Below are 11,199 nucleotides of genomic sequence, written 5' to 3'. Positions count from 1 at the left end.
AGAAGCGTCTGTCAGTCTGGAAAGGTGGGTGGGGTCGCACCGCTGGTTGGACCACGTGCAGCTCAAATATTTATTTTGGAAATCTTTTTTAAATGACATTAATAGGATTAAAAATAATCAACTCGTGCATTGCAAACCTTTTACAAATTGTAAATAACGCTTAAAAATATCAACAAAGAAAAAAGCCCTATAAGATGTGCAAAATAGGGAAAGAAAATAACACAAATACTCTAGCAGGGAAATTTAACTTGAGAAATAAAACGGAATATAAAATAAAATACACATACTAATCAGAAACATTACAAGCCCAAAAATATTGTTTTAGGGATATTATAGAAAGATAAATATCAAACTACAAGAGAAAAAACTGAAACCCCAAAACTAAACATTATGCAATAACACATAGAAGCAATATCAAGAGAGAATCCAACAGGTTTATTGACATGAAAGCTAGAAACAAACACATTGTTGTTATTAGGGTTGTCGACTATTTAATATGGAAGCTGCGGATTCCTTTCAGTGCATCCTTGAGCGTTCCGGCCAAGATGGCGGTGCCGCTCGGTCAGTTTGTTCATAAATAAAACAAGGGAAATACACAGCAGTAGTAGTAGTTCGGGGAATACCAAGGAATTGAGCGCGTGGGGTCCGTTCCCATTTGGATGGAAAGGCTCCTTGTCTCACTCTACTTTGCTGTAGGCGTCGCTGCGGCCCAGAACCTTCTTCCTTTGTCGGATCATGTGGAAGTAGAGTTGAGGGAACACTGCCGGAGGGGAGAACCAAGCGAGGAACATCAGAGCATACATTGTTGTCCCGTGCGTCACAATGCTTACAACATTGAACAATTTGAAAAGAGTAACTTGGGCCTCGCTGGAGGTCCAATACTGGACTTACGTGGAATGTAGGAGATCATGGTGAGGATGAGGAAGGAGTGATAGTCGAAAGAAAAGTTGTATTTGTTGGGCAGCGTGATGGAGTAGAGGCCCATCTTTTGTACGTGGGGGAGGGCCGCGTAGATGGTCAGCAGTTCGCCGCTCACGCCCATTGGGTACAGCAAGAAAAAGAAGGTGTACCTTTTGCATAAGTACAGAACTGCATTAGTTGAATAGAAAAGGTTGGATTCCTGTCAAAAAGTGTGGTCAACTTTTAGCTTATTATATCAGAAACACTAACTTAATACATGTTTTTTTACTTACCGCATTTTCTGGACTATAAATCGCACTTCTTTCAGATTGGCCGAGTTGACGAAGAATTTACAAGTGCAACTTAGATCTGTTTTTCTTTGTTTTCCTTTTATGCAGTTTTTTCCCCTCATCATTGTGCGACTTATAGTCCAAAAAACACTTTCTTTTTTTAATGCATAGAAAAATTAGATATTTAAAAAGAATTATCTTTTAGATAAAAAAAGAAAAACTACAACATGTTGTAAAGTGAAAAAATGTCTGTCAGTATGTCCTACCGGGCCCACTTGATGAGGTAGGGTAAGTGGTTGAGCAGGCTGAAGGTGTAGAAGGAGTAGCGGATGATCTCGGTGATGGTCCACGCGCTAACAAAGAGCAGCACGCTGTCCTCGTTCTGTACCTGCACATCAATCAGACGCCAAAGGGGGTGAGAGAACATTTTGTCTCCATGTGCTCGTCCTCGACACACCACCATGCGGGTTTTGCTCACAAATCGTTCGTTAGTAGGAATAGTCGATTCTTCTAGAAGGGATGGACACGTAGTAAACATGCTCTTTAATATGCGTTCTTTGAAGGCCTGCTTTGTTGCCTCTGCGGTACGCAATGTTCTTTATGGTGATAAACCCATCCTTGTTGGAATTTGAGCCAACATTTTTTTCTAATTTTAACTCAAATATAATTCCATTAACAACTGACGTCCAAAATCTGAATTGCATGCGTAAAGTTCGTAATGATTGCATTATTAAAAATGTTGACTTTTAGTCTAAATCCATATCGTCTTCAAACATTAGGTTTCCACATCTTTGACCAGTAATCATAAGCACTGAAAAAAACATGAAGATCAATCTTCAACTGAATTAACATATTTACCCTAATGAAAACAAAACAAATCAGAAACTTCCTTAGGAGACACAACCCAGACAGGGAAAAAACGTCAATCCACTAAAGAAAACGTATTTTGGGGCTCATACCACTCCTAATGTCCATCCCTGCTTCTTATATGATCACAACCAAAGAAATTGTCAATCCATCTCTCAACAATCTTCACAGCAAATCAAGAACATCTACATTGAAGGCCTTCATTCCCGCAAGTAAACATCACTGACTTACGTGCTCTCCACTCTGACGCCTCCTACAGTGTATCAAAAGTAAGTATCAAGTCGCAGTTTTCATGTCGCGCTGTGATTATTCCCATATTAATGTGTGTGAGCTCACCTCTCGGACACTATGTGTGACAGCCCAGGTGAGGAAAACACGGGACATGACCTGGAAGCCCGTAAGGACAACAGAAGACGGCACAATTCCTGGAATGAAATAATTGTATGCTTCATATTCTTTTTAGATAAATACATGAGAAAACATTAACTTACCAACAGCACAGTGTACAATCTATTGGGGGAAGAAAAATCATTAACTGATTACTTTTTGTCATTATTCTCATCATTTTGACTCAGACGAACAGTCGGACCTCCAAGATGGCACCGGTCTGAAAGAACTTGAGGGGTTTCTCGATGGAATAGTAGAGACCGTGGTAGCTTCCTCTGGCCAGGTATGCCCGAACGAGACCCACAGCAATCACCAGCCAACTGTGGAAAACAATGATCAGCAATTTAGCCTATTTTCTGACTCTGAACTCATTATGTTATTTTACTGGATTGACACTCAAAAAAACGTTTTTTTTATTTGTGCCGTGAAGGTATCGCAATTCAAACAATGTGGCGCAACTGGTCGCACAGCAAATAGTGGTGTATTTTGATTCTAAAATGCACATATTGTCGTGTGTCTCGAAAACAAGGAATATCAGTGAGTAAAGGCGACAGTAAATTGGAATGACTATAATCTGGTTGAACAAAAGGAAGTTACAAAAAAATATATATGTATACTACAAATGTTCTTATGATATTCTTGCGCGTGCGCATTCGTGACTCGCCGTGGTTAATCCGCGAGGCAATTTCGAAATTCATTCAATATCTCAAAACTCTATCCCATAATCATCGAGGACGACTTTGGGAGGGGAAAAAAACGTATTTGAGCTATTAAAAATGTTTTCTTAGGTAGACAAATTCATAAGTGGAGAAATTAAATGCATTACTGTCCATGCGCTGTATTAGCATTAGTTACATGCTATCTTACCCTGCTGTCATAACAACGTTATAGATGACCAAATAAGCGGTAGCTAAGGCACCGGGTCCTCTCTTTTTAGCCGGGGCACCATTGCTGTGAGTCGCCTTGGTGTCCCCTGAAGCTGCTGCCGACATAACTGCAAATAAGCGAGCCCGTGAGACGATCTTTGGCCCTGTAAGGTGCCCGCTGTCACGGGAAAAAGAACTACAGGAGGCAATGCACGGATGTGACGCTCTAATTAAGGACTCCCCTTGTTCCGCGTTCTCTAATATCCATTACCTTGATCATAGAAAATATCATAATTCAAAGTCACTAGTGTAGATAACTATAAGATATTTTTATTTTGACATGACATATATCAAGCTTGAGGTCAAAAGGCATAAGTGGAATGTAACTAACTGGCGACCATCTTGCGTCGGTAAACCGCTATGGTATGTTATTTTTTCCACTAAAATATTCTTAACACTGAGTTCGTAGTTTGTAATTACGGAATACAATTGCATTCAATAAAATATTATTCTTCAGTCGATTTTATGATTAATTTATTTTGATGGCTTTTTTAATATTTAAATATACTTTGTTTTTTCTCAGTAACTTATTTTCAATGTTTTTTCTTGAATTATGTTTTGCCATTCTTCCATTTTTCTCCCAACAGTGGCAAAATGACACACCTTGAAAATAAATTACTTAGAAAAAACTAAAGGGAAAGAATAATTCAAAAAACAACAATCAAAATAAATTATTCAGAAAATAGCAGATTTGGAGAATAAGAATCCAAAAAACAACCATCAAATAAATTAATTTGAGAAACAATCAGGGATTTTTTATTTTAAAGTTGAATGCAATACGCTTCCGTACCTAATATCTTTTTCTCCTTTTAAAAAAAAAAATCAGTTGAATGATACCACAAATACACAACTGAACAGGCATCGCCAAAGACGACCAAGTTCCCGGAAGTGCAAACAGTGCCCCTTTACTGGACAAGGAAACGATATTTATTTATCTTCTTTTCCCGTCGAAGTAGTCCGACACCACACTATTACTCCCTGGCCACGTAGTTGTAACCCTTCATTATGCCTTTATTTGCCCAAAACCCATTTGATCAAGATGTGGGTAAGTGAATCTCTGCCTCTGTTTTGGTTGGAAGAAGTCCACTTGTTGCTAACTTTAGCTTAGCTGGAGTTGCTTCGTTGTTGACTGCTGAGTGTATTTCTTGACCGTTGACAGCTGACAATTTTGTTTTAAAGTCTCACGTTGCGATGGAAATCGGGATGTTAAGCGATTATTTTTTTCCCATTTACTCGTTACTTTGATGGAAACAGTGGCATACAAAGAAATGGGAACACTTTGTGACCTCGCTGATGTGTCATGATCACCTGATAGGAATGTGGGTCATCTAAAATGAATGGACATTCCAAACTTTTTAACTCATGCCAACAAGAGGTTTATTGTGTGTAAAATCGGTTGGTAACATACCAATAACACAATGCTATCAAAACAACTGCTAAACATGATTACATTTTACGTCCACTCTTCCAAAATAAACATTAAGCAGAATTTAACCTAGCAAAATTGTGAAATAACTTCCTTCCATACTAAGATACTCCTTAAAATGTGATATATAACATCAGTCTTTTATCCTGTATTGAGCCATTTTTGGTTTGTTTATTTGTAGAAAAGGCGACCAATGAAACCAACACGACAGATGACTGGGGGCTTATTTTGGACATCTGTGATAGGATTGGATCTACGCCCAATGGGTATGTGCCTTCATGGGACTGCAATGTGTCTGGAATGAACACACTCTAAAATTTCAAATGAACTAAAGTCTTGTTTTATTTAATGACGGATTTCTAAATGTGACTGTCTCCATGAATCCAGAGCCAAGGACAGCCTGAGATCTATCATGAAGAGAGTCAACCATAAAGTGCCACACGTTGCCTTGCAGGCTCTCAATGTGAGTTTGGTACCCGCGAAACATCACGCAATATGTCTGTTAGAATAAAATAATGTCACCTGGACCTGAAAAGAAAGCACACTGTATGATATTCAAAGAAATGATTGCATATTATTATGACAAGTGACCAAAAATTGACCCCCTCGTGCAACTTTTATTTAATGAAATTGCAAAATAAATTGTCATCGGTTACTGTAATTCCTCAAATACAATTTGCTTGTGTTTACACTACCCTGACCACAATATCACCTTCAAAAAGCATTTTTTTAAAATATGTTTATTCATTTGCGAATGTCTTTCATGATCTTTCCACAGTTGCTGGGTGCCTGCGTGTCAAACTGTGGCAAAATTTTCCACTTGGAGATTTGCTCCCGGGATTTTGCAAATGAAGTGCGCGGCGTGCTGGGAAGGGTATGTGCACCTATGAAAATATGAATGTCGAATGGTTATGTCACATCAAGTCTGAATACCCCAATCTTTGTTGTTTTATTTATATGACTGGAGAAGACATGTTTTGGGTGATGAATGTGTGTTTGTATTTTGGAAGGCACACCCCAAGGTGGGCGAGAAGCTAAAGGCACTTTTAGTGGAATGGGCTGACGACTTCCAGAAGGAACCTCAGCTAAGCCTGATTGGTGCCACCATCAAGTCGCTGAAAGAGGACGGCATCAGCTTCCCGAGCGCGTCCCCACAGGCGAGTCTTGAGTGGTCTACTATCACGGAAAGATGTGGGGTCTCCGCAGTGCTGACTTGTCTTAACCTTTTCAGGGACAGTATTACAGTGGACAGCTATTCAAATGTTGACACATGAACCTTTAACCTTATATAAGCGAGTACTTTTGCTCATTTTAATGAAGAGAATCAGGTTTGGGGAAAAGGGATTGTACCATCCCAGCTGATTGTTAACCTCTCTTTGCACCTCAGGGGTCCGGTGTAAAGGTCAGCAGCACTCCTGCCACGGGCAAAGCAATGGATGACGACAACCTGGCCAAAGGTGCATACAACATATGTAGAAATCTATTTATTCACGTTTGTAGTCCCTCATTTTCTTTTTGCCAAGTAACGTATTATTGCCTGCATTTGCTCGATACATTTTTAAAACACTTTTGCCCTCCTTGTTCTTAACGCGACAGCCATCGAGCTGTCCTTGCAAGAACAGAAACATCAGGCCGAGTCACGCCCCTCGACGCTGTCTGCCGATCCCCCGACTTACACAAGCAGCGAAGGAGGCGGTGCCACGCAGGAATCACGCAAAGTTCGAGCCCTTTACGACTTTGAGGCAGCCGAGGACAATGAGCTTACTTTCAAAGCCGGAGAGCTCATCCTGGTCTTGGACGACAGGTGTGCTTGAAAATTTGGGTCACTTTCAAATTCAAATTTATTTTTTTAATTTTTTGTAAATTTTAAAACCTTTACAAAATGCACATTTTAACCACTTGCTCCCATTGACTGCACTAGACGTCCAAATCGAATGAAATATCTCACAATTTATTTATTTCTGTGATTGTAGTGATCCAAACTGGTGGAAGGGCGAGAACCATCGTGGCGTGGGTCTCTTCCCATCCAATTTTGTCACCACCAACCTGAACAGTGAAGCAGAAACAGGTTCATAGCATCCTCTTGTGGACGGTCTCCATATTTGAACGGTATTGATTTAATGTCGCTTTTTTTCATCGCTCAGTGCATGCAGTCGAGAAGGTGGCCAGTCCAGAGGAGTCGATTGTGGAACCCAAAATTGAACCTGAGCCCATTTTCATTGATGAGGTCAGTGTCTAAATTTTTTATGTTCAAAATGATTTAGCTTATCTGATACAACACAAATATGGAATTTACTTAAAGAATGACTGAAATTGGGCCCCTTTGTTGTTGTTTTTAAATTGACCTCGGTACTTCCAATTTCAGTGTGATTTTGGCCCGAATATAAGACGACCCCCTCTTTTTCAAGACTCAAATTTGAAAAAATACATTTTGAACACCAAATTAAATGAAAACAAGAGCTTGAAAAGTAGATAATTGCACAGCGTCGGCATGTTAATTCCTAGTACCAGCCAATACTGATGACAGAAGAAACAAAGCCAAATTTTATACGTGCGTTAATCCATTTTTGCAGGGGAAGATGGACAGAACTTTGGCACTGCTACAGAATGCCGATCCGGCAAATCCAAATCTAAACTCTTCTGAGCTGATGCAGCTGGAAGGTATCAAGCCTCAAATGATGGTAAACACACTTAAGCTTCTTTGTTCATCTCCTGACCACTGTTTTTGATTGAACAGGCGCTTGCGAGCAGATGAACCCCATGATTGATGAAAAATTGCAACAGATTGACAGGTAAACAAACAATTTATGGAGCCGCTTATGAAGGATGAGCGGGTGGAATCGGCTCAACATTTTTGTCACTGTCCAGGAAACACTCGGAGTTGTCGGAGCTCAACGTGAAGGTCCTGGAAGCCCTAGACCTTTACAACAAACTCATGAATGAGGCCCCTCTCTACCAGTCCTACTCCAAGATGACCCAGTTTGGAACTACGCCCCCACCAGCCACCATGCAGGTCTGAACTAGTATTTCGGAATTGTGGGGATGCTCTGTTAAATCAAAGCTCACAATGTACAATTTTCTTTAATTTTTTACTGTCTACAGCACACATATTTTTACTTCTTAACCATGTTCCAAATTGAAATCATTAAAAAAAATTATAGGTGTGTTGCAAAAAACAGACTAAGGTCAAAATATCATTTTTTTTAAATACTAAAGGTCAGCGTTTGTGCAATTTACTTAATCCACACATTAAAATGTGGGCAAAAACATACTTTTTTTGCCAACATTGGACAAGACCCATTCATTTACAATAGAACAGTCAATTTCTATTAAAAAACACATCTCTACTCGCTCCAATATATCCTACAAAACAATCTCCTTGTTGGTCATTATTTTGACCAAAAAAAGCTTACATTTCAGATATTAACAGTAAAAACATTCCCATGCTATTTTTTTTCTGAAAATATATTTTCTAGTCTTGTATTATTTTTTTAAAGCATTTTTTTCACATTTGAAAAGGACTGGGATTGAAGATAATCCCCATCCAAATAAATCCACTCCATGCCGTCTGAGCTTCATCTCCTGCTTGGTCGAGTATGACGAGTCAATATAAAGCAGACGAGTGAAGTGGTGCAAATATAAAGTCAGCACGGTTGATGGAGCGACGGAGATCCCAAATCTTTATATTGACTCTGCTTTCACGTAGTGTTTATACCGCCATATGCGATGTCTTTTTATATTCGTGCAGTAAGTCAGGCAAGCTTTTTTCTCCTCACCGTCCTCGGAGAATATTCGTCCGCCTGCTCTTTTCCTTTTCCAGCCTCTTTTATCTACAATGATTGATGTAAGCGTTCCTCCCTTGAGATTTTGGAATGTCCACTGAAGCGGGCAGCAAACATCTGCCCTCGTTTCTGCTTTGGTGACATCCGAGGGAGCTAAAATAGTACAATTAAGTTATCAGTCTAAAAAAACATAAGTTAAGTTGATCATAATTTCTTCCCACATAACTTTACTTTTTAACATGGACTAAGTTTTCAAAATATTTATTAATTTAAAAAAAGGGGGTTATATTTATAGCATTCTCAAAAACAGAAACATAAAAGCTTTAATCTCAGATCACTCCCCTTTTTTAAATACATATTTGTGTGTGCATTATTAACACTACTTACCTGTTTGTGGATTTAATGTGTAGGGTTACATTGGCCAAGCCGCCGCCGGTGCTGCCGGCTATCTACCACCCGTCATTCCTCCGCCAGGAGCCTACAGTGTGCCCGGCGACCAGTCCGGGGCGCTGCATTCGCTGCCCAACAATAACCAAGCTGGACTGCAGACATACATGAGGTAATGTATTAGAGAGGGAAAAATAGCTCATCCAAATTTCATTTTTTTCCCCCAATTTGAATAAAGCTGGGCAACAATAAGAGGGTTATTAGCCAAAACTAGTCAAAATAGAATTTCATTTTAAACATTACTGACAATTGACTTTGTAGATTTCTATATCTACACCTCCCCCCCAATAAACTCAATGATACATATAAAAACAAATACAACTGATTGAACAGCCCCTGTTTGTCAAAATGGATTGGACAACTCGCAGCAAATCAGGTGAGAGGGAGCCATTCGGATGCAAAAGATTAACATGGGTGCATTTTGTATCGACAGCGGCAGCAGCCTTGCCCCGCATCCTCATCACTACATGAACCCGGCAGCCGGTGGCAGCGGTTACCCCCAGATGCCCGTGGACATGTCGCGCTACATGAATAGCACCATGCCACCTGCGTCCTATCCTCCTCTTCCTCCTTCCACCGGCGCCCCACAACAACACCACCAGCAAGGAGCGTATTACCAGAAGCCCCTCCTCTAAACAAAATAGTAGGTTCCACCTGTATGCGTGTGTATGTATGGAGATATATATATATGTTTGTAAGTGTCCCGGTCTACCTAACGACTACTTCCTATGTGAAACTCCCCTGAGACAAGGATACAAGATTTACTTTTCACATCATCCTCATGGTCTTAATCTTTGACGTGAATTTCCACGCCGAGGCTACCGCAGCATTTTCAAGTGTGGAAGCCTTGTTGACATCTTTTTCCCTCGTCATCATGGGTGAACTGCCAGACAAATTTGTTGGTAGTGAAGAGGGGAGACATTTAATTTTGAATAATTTGTCAACTGGAACGGCGTAATAGGGACAAAGAAATAGAAGTGTGCGAATAAAGTCGTAATGTTGCGAGATTAAAGTTGAAATATTACAAGAATGAAGTCAGTGGAAAGAAGTGCCAAGGTAAAGTAGCATATAAAGTAATACATAGTAATATGACAAAGATTAAAGTCATTGTAGTATGTAACTTTATGTTATATCATATGCATACATAGGTCAATGAGCAAAATTAGCTGCTATATTATCTTAAATGATCAAATAATGGGAGCTACAACATAGTATTACTATAGTGTTGATTATATGATTTAATATTGCTGTTCCAAAAAACTGAAAAAGATGCTCAAATTTGTTCATTTTAACAGAGGCAGCACTACATAAAATATGTGGTAGCATATTTTTCTAAATGCATGTATGCAAATAAAATAATATAAAGAAACACCATTTAAGACTTTAATCGGGTTATATTATGCGTTTTTCCTCGTAATATACCTCAATCTCATAATTTACTTAATGCGCAATTAGATCATTTTACCTGGTATGCCTTTCTCGTGATATTACAACCTCAATCTCATAATATTATGGCCTTGTTAGCTCTTTTTTTCTTTGTTTGGCTCTAATAATCCATCGTACTTAACTTGCATATGTTTGGAGATTTGACAAACATTGCCATGAGAAGTTTCTTTATGCCTGCTGGCACAAATTTGAAGATGAAATGCAGTTTTTCTATCCTCACACTGCTGTCTGTTAAAACCACGAACTTGTAAAAGCCTTTTTTCCGCCATTTTTTGCACCAATTTGGAGGACCTCTTGCGGCATTTCCAGAAAACCGGAAGAATTTTTGATACCCAACATCCCCATCCTTAAATCATCCAAGGCAATCGTCCAAACTGATTACAAACATTTCCGTCTCTTTTTTTCTGTGAGCCCCATTTTTAATGTACAGTCGCACCTTAGCTTTGTATTTACCACTGGAGGCCTTGTCCCACCTGCGTATTGACGATATCTGCGTCACACAGGTGTGCTGCTACTGCGCTTGTGTATTATAATGAAACATAATAAATGTATATATTCAGCAAAGTGCTCTTTTACCCTTTTGTAACTTGATGTTCTTTCAGGAAATACAAAATAAAAACACAACAAACAGCGCGTCTCATTGGTCAAAGGCGGGTTGTCATCATTTATTTATCGGCGTGACCTTTTTATCGGGCGCCTCACTGCTTTCCTGCACAATGGGGGTCCTC

At 39.5% G+C, this 11,199-nt stretch overlaps 2 protein-coding genes across 2 annotated transcripts; one reads left to right on the top strand and one right to left on the bottom strand.

Annotated features, from left to right (window-relative positions):
• Positions 1 to 414: 414 nt before the first annotated feature.
• On the bottom strand, positions 415 to 3,576 carry hacd2 (3-hydroxyacyl-CoA dehydratase 2). Its single transcript, XM_077727979.1, has 7 exons — positions 3,312 to 3,576; positions 2,647 to 2,764; positions 2,549 to 2,567; positions 2,394 to 2,482; positions 1,457 to 1,578; positions 892 to 1,070; positions 415 to 760 (listed from the first exon to the last, which is right to left on the bottom strand). The coding sequence occupies exons 1-7, from the start codon at positions 3,434 to 3,436 to the stop codon at positions 678 to 680; spliced, it is 735 nt and encodes a 244-aa protein (XP_077584105.1). The 5' UTR covers positions 3,437 to 3,576; the 3' UTR covers positions 415 to 677.
• A 641-nt stretch (positions 3,577 to 4,217) lies between these two features.
• stam2 (signal transducing adaptor molecule (SH3 domain and ITAM motif) 2) lies at positions 4,218 to 11,035 on the top strand. The gene is made up of 14 exons (XM_077727978.1): positions 4,218 to 4,415; positions 4,978 to 5,062; positions 5,184 to 5,259; positions 5,575 to 5,670; positions 5,807 to 5,953; positions 6,184 to 6,253; positions 6,393 to 6,600; positions 6,770 to 6,864; positions 6,941 to 7,023; positions 7,370 to 7,457; positions 7,534 to 7,588; positions 7,665 to 7,809; positions 8,989 to 9,137; positions 9,459 to 11,035. The coding sequence occupies exons 1-14, from the start codon at positions 4,376 to 4,378 to the stop codon at positions 9,658 to 9,660; spliced, it is 1,539 nt and encodes a 512-aa protein (XP_077584104.1). The 5' UTR covers positions 4,218 to 4,375; the 3' UTR covers positions 9,661 to 11,035.
• The last annotated feature ends 164 nt before the right edge of the window (positions 11,036 to 11,199 follow it).

The sequence above is a fragment of the Stigmatopora nigra genome, chromosome 11 (genome assembly GCF_051989575.1).
Source record: "Stigmatopora nigra isolate UIUO_SnigA chromosome 11, RoL_Snig_1.1, whole genome shotgun sequence".
Taxonomy (NCBI): Eukaryota; Metazoa; Chordata; class Actinopteri; order Syngnathiformes; family Syngnathidae; genus Stigmatopora; species Stigmatopora nigra.
Note: the sequence above shows the minus strand (reverse complement) of the source record. Positions and strands in the feature narration are given on the sequence as shown.